The sequence below is a fragment of the Saccostrea cucullata genome, unplaced genomic scaffold (genome assembly GCF_032062105.1).
Source record: "Saccostrea cucullata isolate Sc308-1 unplaced genomic scaffold, CSIRO_AGI_Scuc_v1 ctg64, whole genome shotgun sequence".
In the NCBI taxonomy this organism is placed as follows: domain Eukaryota; kingdom Metazoa; phylum Mollusca; class Bivalvia; order Ostreida; family Ostreidae; genus Saccostrea; species Saccostrea cuccullata.
In genome coordinates, this window is record NW_026937285.1 from 196,746 (window position 1) to 214,074 (window position 17,329).

Consider the following 17,329-nt stretch of genomic DNA (forward strand, 5'->3'; position numbering starts at 1 on the left):
TAGAGCGTAGAGGGTGTCGCCGCGTCACAACGGAACGTCGTTTTAAAGTGTTTTTTTTTCTTAGAAAGAAAAAGATAAGCATTAAAAAAATTCTTAAAAAACACCCAATCTCCCAGTTTTTTAAAGGACACAATTTTCGTCATTTTCAAATCTTTAATTGAAAATTAAATGACGGCATTGATATTAGTGATCATAAACATTGTTGTTTTACTTTGTGGAATTGAACAAAGGGATTTTCGACATGGGAATAAAAGGTATGACGATTTGTAATGCATTTTTGCTTCAAAATTTGGGAATCGTCACAAGCTACAGTTACGTTAATTAATCAGACTTACAGAATAAAGAATGTAAATAAGAGACATCTTAAATTAATAGATAGTTTTAGAAAATTGGGGCGGGTGATTGGTCAATGAATGATCAGCAGAGGTCAAACAGACCGAGAAATATATTAGACTGAAACGTTCAATGGTGTCTGACGTTGTAAAAAAAAAAGTACAGAGTGACATGCTAATTTTTAAGTTGTTCTTATGCTACTGTTTAAAACAATTTGACAGAGGGCTTTATTATGAAAAGAGTGAGTGTATAATGGTACCAACAATTCTTAAAGAGAGTGGAATTGGTGAAAATGTTTGAGAATCACAAATATGTTTTTAATGAAACGGAGGGAAAACGCTTAAAAGTATGACGGTGCGTAACCGTCAAATGACGTTATACATATTTAGGTGCGGCGATAAACGTACATTGTTTAAAATACAACATATTCCTTTTCAGGTCTTATTTAATTAAAATAAATATAGCTTCCATCATGTTTAATTTTGTTGCTTTACGTTGATTTATAGCAATTTTATTCAAGTTGTGACATTACTTTTGGATCAACCCTCGTTATTGGACTGAACGATCATTTTAGTTTTATCATGACGGAAATATCCAGTTTAATTTGCATTCTCTGTCAATAAATGAAAAACTGCATATCATATTTTTTTCACCATTCATTTTTATGGAGACGCATAAATGTTCGGCTCTTCAAAGCTAGTATGTTTTCACATCATAGCCTGGTCTGACATGTTGACGCCTTTCATTTTGTCGAAGATCTTACTGACCTGTGTTGTTCAATTAATGTTAATTTTAAAAAGGTATTTTGACGAACGAACGAACTCGTAAGAAACATTTTTGGACAAAATCGATAAAAAAATTATTTTCAATATTTTGCCAGCAAAAAAGTGTTGGTGGGGGGGGGGGGGTATTCACAGAGGCGGACGGCAATTCAAAACAAACAATAATTTTATTTTGGCCTGGAGGAAGATTTTTTTATATATTATACTATACTGAAAGGATTAAGAAACGCATATTAAAATTTTGAGTTAAATTAAAACAAATATTTCAAATATGTTTTTCAGCATTTTTATTATACATTTTAATTCATCTTTAATCAACAAGTTACCAAAATTGTTTGCGATTTTGTTTGATAGTTCCTGAGATATTGATATCAATATGGTGACACCCCCCAAAAATTAAACTAAAAATTCTTATAATCTCCCTTTCGCATCAGTAACAAACTTGATTTTCCTGTGCACTGAGTTCACCAGAGCATTTATTTTTTGAAAGCATTATTAGTCAACCCTTCCGACGGTAGTCAATGGCTGAGATTAGCTGTATTATTCCAAAGTAAACAAATCCCCCCGCTCAATCGAATCCCGCGAATTTTCGATTCAGGATAGAATATACAGAACCCAGCAGGTTTGGTACTTGTGAATGTTTGTAAAAAAAAGTATCGACAAATATTAGCTACATTTTCCTAGTGTAAACATGCTAAAAAAATTACGCAAACGACGTAAACGTGCGCGTTTGAGAGTAAAATCGACGTAAGCTGGCCATGCTCGCGGCCCAAATTAGAGCGGAGAGTTTCTGTCAGTTTAGGGTGAAAAAAGTGAGTATGTTTGTCTGCTGTATAAATATCAGTTTCGGTGATAATGCCTTGACAATAACCGAGGTGGCGTGATGAAAAGCCTTATCTTGTTGTGACGTTCGTACGCGCCAACGTCACCGTCATGGTTGGTTGGAAACATTTTAAGTTCACTCTCTGACAACCAAAAAACACTTTTATTTGGTTAAAAAGTTGAAAGCAATCTGTACATCAGCATGTTTTTGCCTTTTTATTCACTTATGCAATATTGAATTTAATTACTAAACCCACAGTAGATTCTGTCAGCCATACCACAATTGCAAGAAATTTATACTGACTGCAAATATGCAAAAACGATGTCTATAATTCTAATGCATAGTATGGTACTACAAAATTTTATTACAAAATTATCATCATTAACATGCACGTGTTTTTGACTTTTTATCATTTCCCCTACGTGACGCCATACATTTCATGGTTGAGTAGTTTTGACTAGTGATTTTAGTGCAAAGTAACCAAAATAAACATCTGACCAATTTTCATAATTTTCGGTCACATAGTCAGAAAATTTTCCCATATCATGTTCTTGTGCGTTTCTTTTCAGTATATATTATACTCGTAGTAGAGAACATTCTGTAGTGTATTACATTTTGAATAAATATTTTTTTAACCACACCATCAATTTAATTCACTCTAAATGTATTTACATGTAATTAAAAAGATATCCACAGTACTTTGAAATTTGATTTGTATTTGAAATAAATATTTTCGTAATTTTGCTGCAGTTTGAAAATTAATTGACTTGAGAAATATCTCTCCGTTTACGATTTGTCGCTTTGCTTGAAGTACATTTACACTGTATCTTAAATTGTCCGTATTTAAATTTAGTTTTTCAGCATTGTTCTACATAGGTACATACTTATAACAACAATTATTTTCCAAAGAAAATTGATATATAACCTCACAGCTAAGTTAGAATTATTAAAAAATAATAAGGTAGAATATTGTGGATATTTTTTCCCGTAAGGTAACGATTTTTAAAAGATATGTTTTACACTTAATTATCAAATAAAAACCTGTATCCTTACTTACAAAAAGATAAATCAAAGATAAACCAGTCGATTCAAGAACATGCTTTAAAAACTCTTTTAAAAATTTCAGACAGAGGTAAGTTACTGTCAAATATGCTCACGATACAAGGATTTAAATAATCGTGTTTAAAATCAGCATTTTTGTAAATTTTCCAGTCGCAGCATTTGAACAATTAACTACCATTACTTCTTTGATTTTCAGGTCCCGAATTATTTTTCGCCCATGATTAGCAGGATTTTTAAAAAAACTTTTAAATCACTTCAGATTCTTGTTTTAGTATTTCTTTTATTCAGGTTCATTTTTTAAATTTGAATTTTTGATAACTATAATTAATTTTAACTTAATTTAATTTCTGTTACACAACTGAGCTTCCATAAAGATACCTTTATATATAAGTGTCTAACTTGTAATTCATAGTTCAAAAATTGACGACTGTAGAAAATGGCGAAGCCTCAGGTTAGTGATTTTCATTGTACATCTAGCATTTCTAAATTAACCATAGCTGAAAAATGGTATTTGCTTGTAGAAAGAAATTATAAATATGTAATTAAATGACCTGTTTATTTCTGAATAAGCCGTAAGAAATTTAAAGAGCAATATATGATTAGTGTCTCAAATGGCCCCTTAAAATGAATTTCTTTATTTTACTTTGTATAATGTAGCTTTAATTTGTACAGCAATACATGTGACCTTTATTGATCATTTTCAATTTGATCAAAATGCCATTAATTTAGAAATATGACATTACAAAATTCACGTTTTTCTGCAATTTTAGCATATTTGGTATAAAACTACCTATTTCATGCATTTTTTCTTCCAGAAAATATTGAGTGCAGACTAAAACAAACTTAATATTTTCATCAAAGATGTATCTTTCCAATACTAATTAGTGAGTTCTACAGTGCACTCTGCGTTCCCCATAAGAAACAAGATGTGTTTGTGAAACACTGATGCCCCCGTATGGCAACATAGTGAATATTAAACTTTTCCTAAATCAAATGCAAATTTAATATATAAGTAGCAAAAATAGGGTATTCTCACTGGAAATACAATTGTGAAATATCAAATTTGGCCAAGATTAAAGTTTTTCCATAAGTACATAAATCTTCAAGGTCAAGTTCAAAGTTATTGGAATCCAATGAAAGGTCTTGCTAAAAAGAATTTATAAATGAAGTATGGAAGCCCTAGTCCTAACTGTGCAAACGTTATGGACAAGGTTATTTTTTTTAAAGTAAGTCAACCTCTAAGGTCAAGGTCAAAGGGTCAAAGTTCTTGATATAAAATGAAAGTCTTGTCACGAGGATTAAATATGTTCAGTATGAAAGCTCTAGCCCTCACCTGTTAAAAGTTATGGACAAGGTTTGCTTTTTAAAAGTACATGTAGGTCAAACCTACGATGGCCGACAGCAGCCGCCACTTTTGAATTAGATATTGTCATATTGTACAGAGTTTTTGTCAATTTTTGTTGACAAATTACAACTCAACTAGTAATGCATTGTGTACATGTACAATTCTTACACTGACAATTTCCACCAGCAAAAACATTAAAATTCTTTCATGTGATATGAAATTTCAAACAGGTGTTTCGGCGGTGTGAAACGAGGTATATTTTTATAAATTGATTTATGATGAAGAAATAATTTTCTTCATATTGCTGCAAATAGCCACATCAGGAGTTCATTTGCTTCATGCATTTATGCATCTACACATAATAATAAAATAAATTATTTGATTGTTGAGGAGGTGATAATATCACCCAGGTTTTTATTGCGTTTGTAAGACACATGACTTTTTTTTTACAGTCTTCATCATTTGTAAGGATATTCCAATATTTTTTTCAGTTTTCTGTTTAAATGTCAATTATAATGTCAATAAGCAATAACTTATTCAAAACGATGTCAAAATGAAAGAGAAATAAGAAAAATGACAGCATTGTGTCGGGCCCTATAAATTTAGAATTGCGTGGCTGATTGGTCTTGCCAATTTGCAATCACATTTCTTGGACGTGAACAAAATCTAGCCTTCAGACTAATCAAGTGTAAAATTCACTTCATTCGCTATATTATCGCAGGACTAATAAAACCATCTCTTTCAAGTCACCTGTTTTATTTCATGTTTCACGAAAGAATTTTAATGTTTTTCGCTTGTGAGCTTTGTCAGTGTACGAATTGTACATGTACACAATGCATTACTAGTTGAGTTGTAAGTTGTCAACAAAAATTGACAATAACTCTGTACAATATGACAATATTCTTATTCAAAAGTGGCGGCCGCTGTCGGCCATCGTCACTAGCCCTTCGCATTCAAAAGTAATGCCCAAGATAAAAGTTTTTTTCATAAGTACAAAAATCTCCAAGGTCAAGGTAATTGGTATCCAATGAAAGGCCTTGCCTCATAGAATACATATGTAAAATATGGAAGCCCTAGACATAACCGTTCAGAAGTTATGGCCAATGTACTTCATAATCCTAATTATCTCAAATAAATTAGCAGCTAGCTAAGTTATCAGACAAGTTCTTTTTCAGAATAATAATAGGTTTCTCGTGCGTTGGACCGTAACTTTGCATTTCAGTGTTGTTGACGGTTTGTTCCCGTTTTACACACATTTGAATTTCAGGCTTAATTAGTATACTTTAGTAGTCTGTATTATACTTGGTAAATAGGGAAAGGTGAACTTATATATGGGAGAATAGGAAAATAAAATATGAAATTAATTATTAACCCGTGCAAAACGACATAATATATCAAAAACGACGGTTTCACGAGATAATATGTCGTTTCAAGGACATAATATCTCGTTTTCATGACATCATATTTCGTGAACACAAGAAAGAAAATTCTAAAAAATTATCGTTGTATTTTGATAAATACCAATGTCAAAATAACGGATCATTTTACTAATCAAAGGAAGAGCAACTTATGCTTCGTTGCATGGCGCTTTTGTTATTTTAACATAATTATGTTGGATTTTCTAAAAGACATAATGCACTATATATTGTGAAAACGATTGTGACTCCTATAACAGCATTTAATTAATACTTTATATCTATTAACTCTTCAACTGGTTCAAAAGATTGATGTGTATTTTTCTTTCTATTTTAGCTACAATTAGTGAAGCGAGCAGCTCTGTTTGTATTCATCTTTCTTATTGTAAGTTATTTTTAATTACAATGCATTAATTTCCTTAGCTGCAGATCTGTAGCTCTCCGCTCTCCGAAAAAAATATATTGATAGACCGGAGCTCTACAGTGCCACCCATTGAAAAAACTATGTTTATTGCGCACAAAAAAGTGCGCTCGGTTCTTGATTTGTTTCTTCATGTCTTTAAAACTGTAATCTCAAAATATTACTAACCGTGTGTTCTTAACATATTCTTTCGCTGTTTCCACAACCAAACATTCCTCATAACTGTTGTTAATAGTCCTTCTGACCCTGATACAATCTATCACCAGAGGGCGTTTTTACGCTCCGCTCCAACACCTCTGTTATCGTCTAAATTACAAGAATCTTGTAAAACGAAAATAAATTATAGTTTCCCACCAAGTTGGTAATTTTTTAAAATGAAATTAGAACATAAATCTTTAGCACTTCTTTTGTTCTTTCAAAATTTGGATATATATCAAAATAGTTTCAATATATACGGCACTATTTTTTTGTAATTTTTACTCACATTTTCATTTTGAAACCAAGGAGACAGAGTTAGAAAATAATTACTACCAGAGAGCATAAAAAAAGTAAAATCATTGACAAAATATACAAAACAATCAATGTTTATACAATAATGTTGACATTTACTAATTTGGCAATCTGAACTACTTTTCGACCACAACAGAGGTGTAAGCGGAGCGCGCCCTCTGGTGAGAGATTGACCCTGATATTGTAATTTCGTTTATTTATACTGCCATTTTGGTTTCAAAGATAATTCGGTCCAATATGCTTCGTTCAAATGTCAACCACGAGAGTACTTGATTGAGGATAAAGGATTTTTTTGAAATCTTTCCTTTTTTGCAATTGAGGTAAGAATTTGGAAGATTTAATCAAGAACCGAGCGCACTATTTTGTGCGCAATGCATATACATTTTTTTCACTGGATGGCACTGTAGCTCTCCGGTCTATCAATATATTTTTTCGGAGAGCTACAGATCTGCAGCTATAATTTTCTTTATACTTGAAATCGGAAGTATTTTTCTCTCTTCAGATGAATTAACATACATACATTTAGTATCATTACCGATATAATCCTTGAAAGAAAGAGGGCGTACAAAGCAAGGACATTACTGAATACTGAGAACAAAATTTGGACGCTAACAACAACATTACGTTAGTCCATTTTCTGGAATGCGCATGCTCGGCTTCACGGTAGGACATTATGGGAAAACTTCACAGTCTAGCCGACTTCGCTAGCCAAGGGTTTTCGGTCTGCACCAGCGGTTGGACCGAAAACCCTTGGTTAGCGAAGATGTAGTCTAGCAATCTGTGAAAAGTACTTGACTGTACGATAACAATTTCGTTGTGTAAATTGAATAACACTGACATTTTCTTGATTCTGAAGTTTGTTTATTCATTGTGTAGCTAACATTTTAAAGTTAACTTCACACAAAAAAAACTTAGGTCATACAATGCCAAGATTTTAGACATCTAGTTTGCGAGTTATAACACCTTCCTGAATAATACTGTCAACCTCATAAAAAACTTCTTTTTTCAATTTTTTGTAGGCAAGTCATGATAATCGATTGATACAAAGCAGTTACACTCTACTTAGGGAATAACTATCTTCTAATTTGGTATTTGCGACCGTTAAATCAGCATTAACGGTCGCAAATACCAAATTAGAAGTTAAGTTATTCCCATTCTAATGCAATTCATACTTTTTGTCTGTTGTTTACGTCTTATTTTGTTGAATTTTGTTACATGAAATACGTCACGGAGCATTGTATTTTTGCGTCGCTCTATTATGTCGTCACAATGAAAAAGCTTTCACGCTCGTTAATGCTCGTTTTACTGCTTCAAACATCAGTGTATCAGCCAATCAAAGAGTGTTTTACAAAAAAAATGCATTAGAATATAATATTAATTCTTTAAAATACACTTCACAAAAAAATATAACTTTAATTATCTAACTCCAGCCTCGTTAAACATTAAAGAATTCGGCTAATTAAACCAGCTGATCACGAACCTTCCTTTCCGTGTTTAAAAATGGCTACGGCGCTAGCTCACCTATCTTTTTCAAAAGATAAACTTGTAGTATAATATATTGTCTCTGAGCGGGAGATTGTCCTCGTCTTGTACGCCTTTTTTTCTTTCCATTGCAATCCTCTGATTAATCAATAAATGTATAGTAATTTGTTTTAGGACCACATGATTTGCTAAATCGGGCCACTAACAGATCATCAAAGGCCGACTTGCATATTCGGAATACACAAAGCTGTAAATTATAATTATGAATAATAATAAGAATCAGTAGATTCACTTTCCTGGAGATTGAAGACTTTGATTATAAAAAAGCAATTACAGTTTAATTGTTCTAGAAAAAAGACTTTGTTTTTTCCTATGTCTATTTAAAATAATGATCCTTTTGCAGATTCAAATTTACCACACAGAAGCCCAGGAAGCCACTGTGAAGAACGAAAAGGAGCGTCTTCAACGTGCTGAACCACTGTATTGGGACATTTTGCTTAGGTTTGTAATATTCCATTATAAAAAAAAGATTTTATCAATAATGCTTTATACAGAATGCCTTGTTAAAAACTATAACAAGATACCCAGCTTGAATTTGGGACAATTGAATCTAGGAGCACAGATGAGACTACATGTCCTCTACTTGAAGAAGAAATCTCTAGGCTTAGAGCTCAGATGGAAGCTATTTTATTCGAGCTACAGACTGCTTTGGATCAAAAGTTGGCACTGGAGCGAGAGCTTGCAGAATGCAGAAACCAACTGGAAATGGAATAAACCTGGTATTTTCCCTTATTTTCATTTTTTAAAGGAAATGATTATCTGTAATAACTTTTGACAAAAGATTTTTGAAAGTTTTGTTTGATTCCCAACATTTGATATCCTTCTAATTATGTATTTATTTCTTTTTTCTGCTCATCAAACTATAGTGATGACGATGCAAAGGCAGACGGCGTACACGATTATCCAAATTTTCTTTTACTATACATTTAGAAGGACAATAAAAGACTGTCATTCTGCAAGATGAGACTTCTCAAATTATTGAAATTAATGCAATGCATGACGTGCAATTTTATTAAATTATACAATTTACTTCACATATAGATGACATTTTTTCGACGTACAATAATTTAGAATAATACATTCAACTACAAGTTTACAACAACACAAAATCTACACGTACGTTAACAAATTATTTCATTTTGTGATCACATTTTTGCTCATGTCTAGAAAAACTTCCCAATTTCACCGTGAAATAGAAACTGTAAATTCTCGAGGATAGTTTGCATAGGTGTACACTTAATAAAATTTCTAAGTGTTTACTTTGATAAATGTATCTATTTAAAAACAAGAAAACATTGATGTAACCATCAATATTGTCGCCTGGGAGATATAAAAAGTAAACAATGGAAATGAGTCTTGATCATCAAACCGCTTCGCTGTGGGTGTGCGTCTGATGGAGACGATAGTCGCGAATATTTTGAAAACTTAAAGTCGGATGACGGATAAAAATCAAACAAAAACGATACCATTTTAAACTTAATCAATTCCTCAAGAAAATGTTGGCTGCATAAAATATAAATTGAAGTTAGACAAATGCATCACCTGTATTCAAAAATGTATTATTTTTAAATTTTAGAAAATAAAACACGAACTGTGCATCTAGTACGTTTTTTATGCGAGAAGTAAAATTCGATACTCTAAAAAAAGGGACCTGTCGTTTTTTCGATAGTAAATGATAATTTAAGCAACTTTATAACTATAGTTAACCATAGTTTTTCAAAGTGTCAAAGTTTTCGATAAAGTTTTTCAAAGTATCAAAATTTTCGCCAAAGTTTGTCAAAGTGTCAAAGTTTTCGCCAAAGTTTTCCAAAGTGTCAAAGTTTTCGCCAAGGTTTTTGAAAGTATTAAAATTTTCGCCCAAAATTTTTAAAGTGTCAAAGTTTTCCAAAGTGTCAAAAGTTTTGCCAAAGTTTTTCAAAGTATCAAAGTTTTCAATGTGTTCAATTTTTCGAGAAAATTTTTCTAAGTGTCAAAGTTTTCGATAAAGTTTTTCAAAGTGTCAAAGTCATCACTGTAGTAAATCAAAGTTTTCAAAGTGTCAAAGTTATAACTATAGTTAACTATAGTATTTTTTTTGTTAGGGTTGCACCACGTTTTACTCACTTTTACTATTTACTTAATATTATTAGTTATGTAGACACTTAGAGGGGTAATACGGAAATATGTAGGGGTCCTTGAAAAAATCCATATTGGGCGAGGCGTAAGCCGAGCCCAATATGCATTTTTTCAGGGACCCCACATATTTCCGTATTACCCCTCTAAGTGTCTACATAACGAATTTATCCTGCCGATGATTCACTAAAAGATTAGATATTGATAGTATCAATAAACCGCTTTCACTGAACGTCCAAGCAAGACGTTCTACATCCATTGTACGTTGTCGTCAGACGCATTGTGACGTCAGATATGAAGCTCCGAGTGGGTCACGTGAAAGCAGTATATTGATGATGTGTGGTTGGTAAATTTTTAATATATGGTGGGTAGGTCACGTGGAGGGGGCACATTAGCAATCTGAGGTGGGTAGACAACATAACATTGTTTCATGCAGTATTGCTCTCGGCCAATGAAATTTCACGATTTTTATCAGAGGCAGGATAAGGGACTTTAAGATGTCTGCCTACCCTGAATGAAAAAAGAAAAACTGTCTATGAATTCATAATATCAAGTATTCTTTTTCAACAATATGTTGTATTCAAAAGTAACTTACACATGTATCCTGATTTATCTATTTATAAAGCAGGGGATGACAAATCCCATTGCCCGACGCCCGGGGCTAGTGAATTTTAGGGGTGGGCAAGTGAAATTTTATCAACCTCTTGCCCGTGGGCAAGTGACTTATCAAAAATAGAATTTATTTGTAGGCCATAAATTTAAAGCTCGGCATAGGGGCTTGTATTTTTCTTTCTCTTTTTTGGAAAAAAATATCTATGAATACAAAATTAGTTTATGGTAGGGCAAGCAAAAATTCAGGTAGGGCAAGTCAATTTTGACGATATACTTGCCCTTGGACAAGTGGCTTAAAAATCTATTTGTCAGCCCCTGTAAAGTCTGAAGATCATCAGCACTGTACTATAAATAACTGACCAGAATTAAAAGCAACACATACAGATTGAGGGAGAGGACTTAAATTATCATATTTCCCCTGCTGGTATAACTTTATGAAATTATTTCCTTCTGGATAAAAAAAAGGTAAAATTTGAATTAAATTAAGACATATGGAAATATGGCATCTGTTTCATCTCCTAAAATATCAAGAGAGGTTAAAACAAGCTATTTTCATGATTGATTTATTAACAATGTAAAATAAATCATGATTATCGTTATCATGATTTAAAGTAACTCATGTCATAAAGTTATGCATGACTGCGCATTGTGATATGTGAATGGCTGAATATGGCAAATGAAATTTTTTAACCAAAGCTTGTAAAATCATGATTTATGACTCGTGTACATTACTTTATCCAATCTCCTTGTAAATCAAGTGTTTGTAACACAGTGTTCTTTTAGAAAAAGTATAATTGAAAAACAAGCATAAAATTTAAAAAACAGACATAGTTTGCCCTCAAAATATTGGTGAAACTATAAGTTAATTAATAATAGCTATTAAAAAAACAAACATTGAATTATAATGAATTATCATTTGTTTAGCATTCTCCAGGTTTTAATTTAAAACTGAAAAACTGAAAGGATATGCAGTAGTGAAAAATGTTTGAAATATTTATGTTAGATTAATGAAAAATCAATGGAATTAATTAACTAGTCTATTAATGTTATCAAATATATTTATGTTAAATTAAAGAAAAATCAATGGAATTAATTAACTAGTCTGTTAATGTTATCAAATGTTAACGTTAACATTAATTAGGTCAATTAATTGAAAATTATTAAAGCAATCGATTGACCAGTTAACAAAAGGTCAAAATCTTTTAAATGATACCCCCCCCCCGCCTCCATATAGTTATAATTGCAAAGTCCATGTTTTGCTGTGGCCGAGAAACCCAAAATATGTATCAGATCAAAAAGTAAAATAAAAGGTACACAATAGCAATATGTGACAAAGATTTTGTGAAAGTTTCATCAAATTCATTCAGTGGTATGAGAGGAGTTGCGGATAAGAGATGGATACCCCAAAGCGTAACAGACGGACGGACGGAAATAACGATTACTATACTAATCAAAATTTCTAAGTCCCCAGGTAAGTTTTTGCTTCACACGGCTTTTATATTAAATCATTTAGACAATATAAATTAATAAGTATACAGGATAAAAAGAAGCAATGCAATTATTTTTCACTGAATCTAATTTCATTTATAGGCTTTAACACAAAATGCAGAAACGTAAAGGCACCCTAGAATTCAAAATTCGCAACGTTCAATACTGCATTTATCATTCTTTAAAACGAATTAAGAGCAAGACAACTGCTTATCAAACAGCTCATACTATCCAAGAAAAAATCTTTATGGAGGTTATTCCATGTATTGCGAGGTCGTCCTCTATAGTTACGCTAGATTCTGCTGCTGGAAAAACTCTCACTTTCCGGTCCATCTTGTCCCATTCATGATCTATAGAGTTGATATGTGGATGACATTGAAGCTTACCGAAATTGTTTATACCCGACAATTTGAAGCCTATAGTACATCAGGCCTCCTTACACACATTCCCAACTCTTCCAGTTTGTTTCTCATAATTTTGATAATTAAGGAGACCTCAATTAATTTTTAATAAGTGCAGAGCAATTTCACGCGCGGTTAGGTTCTTTCCACAATATTGAGTAATTCGTATGCAGTAGCCCTGTTGATGTGTCGTTGCAGTTCATGTATACGCCTTGACCATGGGCACTTCCGGTTCCGGTTTCAGTGAATTTCCGGATAAACACGAGGACTGTTTAGTGGTATTTGTTGAAAATTTAGCGATTTTAATGATTGTAAAGAATTCAAGTAGGCTTTGTTCAGCTTTCTGACGATATTTTTAAAGGTTCTAAGTAAAATAAACAAATACGGGGGAAGAAAATAGAACTCTTCTCTACTATCACTAGCTTTCGCCTTGTCAACTTCACCTGCACATTGTTGTACGGACATACACGGCATTTTATTCCAGGTTTTTTCTGTTTTTCGTGAAGAACTAAAGATGTAGAACACATGGAAATTTAAATAAATCTTAGATACACCCGAAAACATATGAAACTCGCACTTCATGCTTTTTAACAAAATCGGTCACGGTCGAGTAATTACATATTCGATTACAAATTTTTTGGCCGTAACAGGTAGGCATTGAAAAATAAAGGTTAAATTGTAAGCAACTTGTTAATTGATTTTAAGTTTTTTTGAATACTTCAAATAATAAAAGTGGGGACTTAGAAATTTTGACAAGTATATATACCCTCCCGCTTTTCAAGCGGGGGGGGGGGGATAAAAAGAACTTCGATAGAATTTAACATGCAGAATACCAATTTTAGGAAAATGTATCAAGCAATCTTATACAAATGACATTTAAAAAAGAAAACTGATACAAATTTCAACATGCAGTATGAATATATCAACTAAGATGGAGACTCTGTTACTACATGCAGACAGACAGACAGACAAGCAAAAATGACGAGCTGATGGGGGTTACACAAACCGTTATCTGTTTTGCTTGTTCCAGCTGGGTTTGAATGTCATGAAGAGCATTTTCGAGCCCTAAACGCTCTCGTGTCATTCGTTCTTGTTCCTGGGATGTTAAGACAATGAACATCATGGCCAAATCAGTCGTATTGTTGTAGAACACAGCAATGTATCGACTCTTTGAGAGGTTAGTACAATTTAGTTTTCTATTTACACATCAATTTTGTCATTTAAGAAGCGTTTTTATATTCTCATCTATGAATTATATTTTTTTCTTTATTTTATTTACAACAGTTACGAGAAAAAAAAAATCTCAAAATATCTTTAGTTTTCATAATTCTTGAAATCTAAACTGTTTATAAAATATGCCACTTTTTCTTTAAAACTATTAAGACGTATACCTAAGGTGAACAAAAATAAACACTTTATAAGGGTAGACTCACAGGCACTTGTTTCAATTCGGATATAAATGTTTGAAGATATATATGCTGTAATAGTGTTTTATTGCTAAAGAAATAAATATATGTGGTGTCTCATCAAGTTACATTTATTAAGTTATGTAATTTCTGCAATTAAGACAATTCCACTCCATCACTTTTAAAAGTTATGAAATATTATTTTGTAAAAATTATTTTCTCTCCGAGTCGGATATCAAACCGCCTCTTATTGAAATATGCATGAACACGTGGTCTCTCATGCTCACAGCAAACAATGGTCCAATCTCGTGAATGAGCCGAAAAGCATGATGGTCTACTACGTATTTACTACAAACACGTGGCTTAGGGATATGTACGATGCGATTTCAAATGACGGCTGGAAAGCCAATTTACATTTTTAGCTCAAAGCTAAATATGATGCTTCATGCCAGATATGATGTAAAAATGAAGGGCCAATTCTCCTTACAAGGGGAGATAATCAAGAAAAGACAAAAATAGGGTGGGGTCATTAAGAAAAAAATCTTCTCAAGAACCACTTGGCTAGAAAAATTGAAACTTATTTGGAAGCATCCTGGGGTAGTGTAGATTCTAAATTGTTCAAATCATGACCCCCCGGGGATAGGGCGGGGCCACAATGGGGAATCAAAGCTTTACATAGAAATATATAGAAATATATAACAAAAATCTTTGGAAAATCTCAAATCTGGGGAATCAAAGTTTTATATAGAAATATATAACAAAAATCTTTGAAAATCTTCTACTCAAGAACCACTGAGCCAGAAAAGCTGAAACTTATGTAGAAGCATCCTGGCATAGTAAAGATTCTAAATTGTTCTAATCATGATCCCCGGGGGTTGGGCGGGGCCACAATGGGGAATCAGATTTACAATGTTGAATCAAAGCATCCTATGGTAGCGTAGATTTCAAATTGTCTAAATTATGATCAGTTGGGTAGGGTGGGGTCACAATATGTATTACAAGGGGGAAATCTGGTTAAGAAAGGAATGGTCAAAGCTTCTCAGGTGAGCGATGTGGCCCATGGGCCTCTTGTTTGAAACCTGTTTTAGAAAAATAGGAAGAATAGTTACTAATTTCACGGTTTAATTGAAAATAAAATCTATATTTATTCTCATGTGCATTGATCGTAGAACGTGTATTGAGTAGCATACTGTATGTTTCGAAGTTGTACACATTGTAAACATTGTCAATACGTGAGCACACCTCAGAGTTAGTTGCTTTTTGTACCGAGGAATATATAGTCACTGTCAGTACAGTACGGGGAAACTCTAAACAAACGGACCTGTACAATAAAGTGGGAAAACTCTTATTTTTATCATTGTTCATTTGTATGCAAATGTTAGCATGGGATTAGTGGATGATAATGTACATAATGCATTAAGCGTGTAAATGCATGGGAAAATGCACCACGTCTTTCCAAGAGCGATTTAAAAAACTAGCCTGTTCGAAAAACACATGTAGTAATTATGTACTGAGTAGTAACCCATAAATGCATTAAATGCAACTCATTGAGCTGATTGGTCGATTTGTTAGTCTTGTTGGTTCCTCAAAATAGTTTCCTCGACATGATGATTCTCGTGATGCTTTTCCCGCGCACATGCGCAGATCCAACATAAACGTCAGTCCTTTATAAATATGCATGAGAATATCGTGTTCTTTTCCCGACCAGTACTTTGTTAATATCGAATAATATTTCGTCGAAAATGCTTCATTTTTGATAGCTTATATACTTCAGAAATTTTTGTTTGCTTTCAGCTGTGCAAAAATACTGTTTAACACGGCATACATATCTTTAACCTATAGTATAATAATAAAATTAGTATTATAACTGGCCCTTTCCTCCCCCTGGAACCCTTCAGAACGCTGTCTATGGATACCCCCAAAGGCCCTTAACCCATCCCCAGTGATAGTTTGTTCAACAGACCAACAATATAAAAAACAACGCAGGAAATATGCCCCACACACTTGGCACCAATTAGTGGTACCTCTACAGCCCCATTTTGATAGGATGAAATGATAGCCCTAGGGCCCCTCTACATTGCCCCGGCAATGATTAGTTGAATACCTCAAAGATAAGGCGTATAAAAGCTGATCTTTCAGGAGTTTTTTATCAGGATATAACGTAAAAAAATAAAGTTCGGGGTTAGCTAACTGGTCCTTTCCAGTTCCTGAAACCCTTCAAAACGTTAAGAAAGGATATCTCCTTAGGCTTGGGCTCTTAACCCATCCCCAGTGATAGCTTGTTCAAGTGGCCAATAATGGATAATAAATGAATGCTGCAAATATGTCCCGTGCACTTTGCCCCACCTGGTGGTACCACTACAGCCCCGTTCCGATAGAAGGAAATGATAGTCCTTGTGTCCTTCTGCCTTGTCCTAGTAATGAATTTGTGGACATTTCATAAATACAGGGTAAAATACCTACTTGAAGTATTTAAAATGCTCTTGGCACCACTTGGTTGCACCACCACCATTACTGATAGGGGCAAGTAAAAGTCTTATAGACCCATTACGTTGCCCCAGTAATTGTTCGAAACATACTTGAACGTAGTGTAACCGCGTACCTTATTTCAGTTTACAATCGTTAGAGTAACCAAACTTCAGAATAGGCTAATTAGCCCTGTCTTATTCCGGAGGTTCCTGAAAGAGCTTAAAAGGGATTCTTCCTGAAGTATTTAACCTTAGTGGTTGTTTATGGAATTCCGTATACGACAGCCAACTGCTTACTGCCACCTGCTCACTGCTTCCTGCTTATTAATTACTGCAACACATGTTTGAATAAATTTTCATATTGATATTGATATTTATGTGAATTTTCAAATGACCAGGCGTGGATCCAGGAATTTTTTTTCCAGGAAGGTTCCAACCCATTAAACAAATATCTGACCTAGAAAAAAACAAAAACGTTAACTCCTTTCCTTAAACTGAAAAATCATTTCGAAGGGAGGGGGGGGGGTCTTAGGTTTCATATCGTCATATTTATGAGGTTTTATACAAATTTAACACGGATCTGCGTTTTATAGGTGGGGTGGGTGGGGG

The 17,329-nt window shown here is 33.3% G+C and overlaps 1 protein-coding gene across 5 annotated transcripts in view; it reads left to right on the top strand.

Moving 5' to 3' along the window:
* The first annotated feature begins 3,412 nt into the window (after window positions 1-3,412).
* The window catches only part of LOC134247730 (uncharacterized), a 28,366-nt gene continuing 14,449 nt past the window's right edge, over window positions 3,413-17,329 (top strand). For 2 of the 5 annotated variants that reach the window (XM_062730089.1, XM_062730090.1), the window contains exons 1-4: window positions 3,413-3,451; window positions 6,098-6,145; window positions 8,577-8,674; window positions 8,788-8,952. In XM_062730089.1, coding sequence (XP_062586073.1) covers window positions 3,437-3,451; window positions 6,098-6,145; window positions 8,577-8,674; window positions 8,788-8,947 — 321 coding nt within the window. In that variant the 5' untranslated portion in view covers window positions 3,413-3,436 and the 3' untranslated portion in view covers window positions 8,948-8,952. Of the gene's footprint in view, window positions 3,452-6,097; window positions 6,146-8,576; window positions 8,675-8,787; window positions 8,953-9,099; window positions 9,193-17,329 lie in introns of those variants that run through there. The other 3 variants (XM_062730086.1, XM_062730088.1, XM_062730087.1) reach the window with 3 other exon arrangements.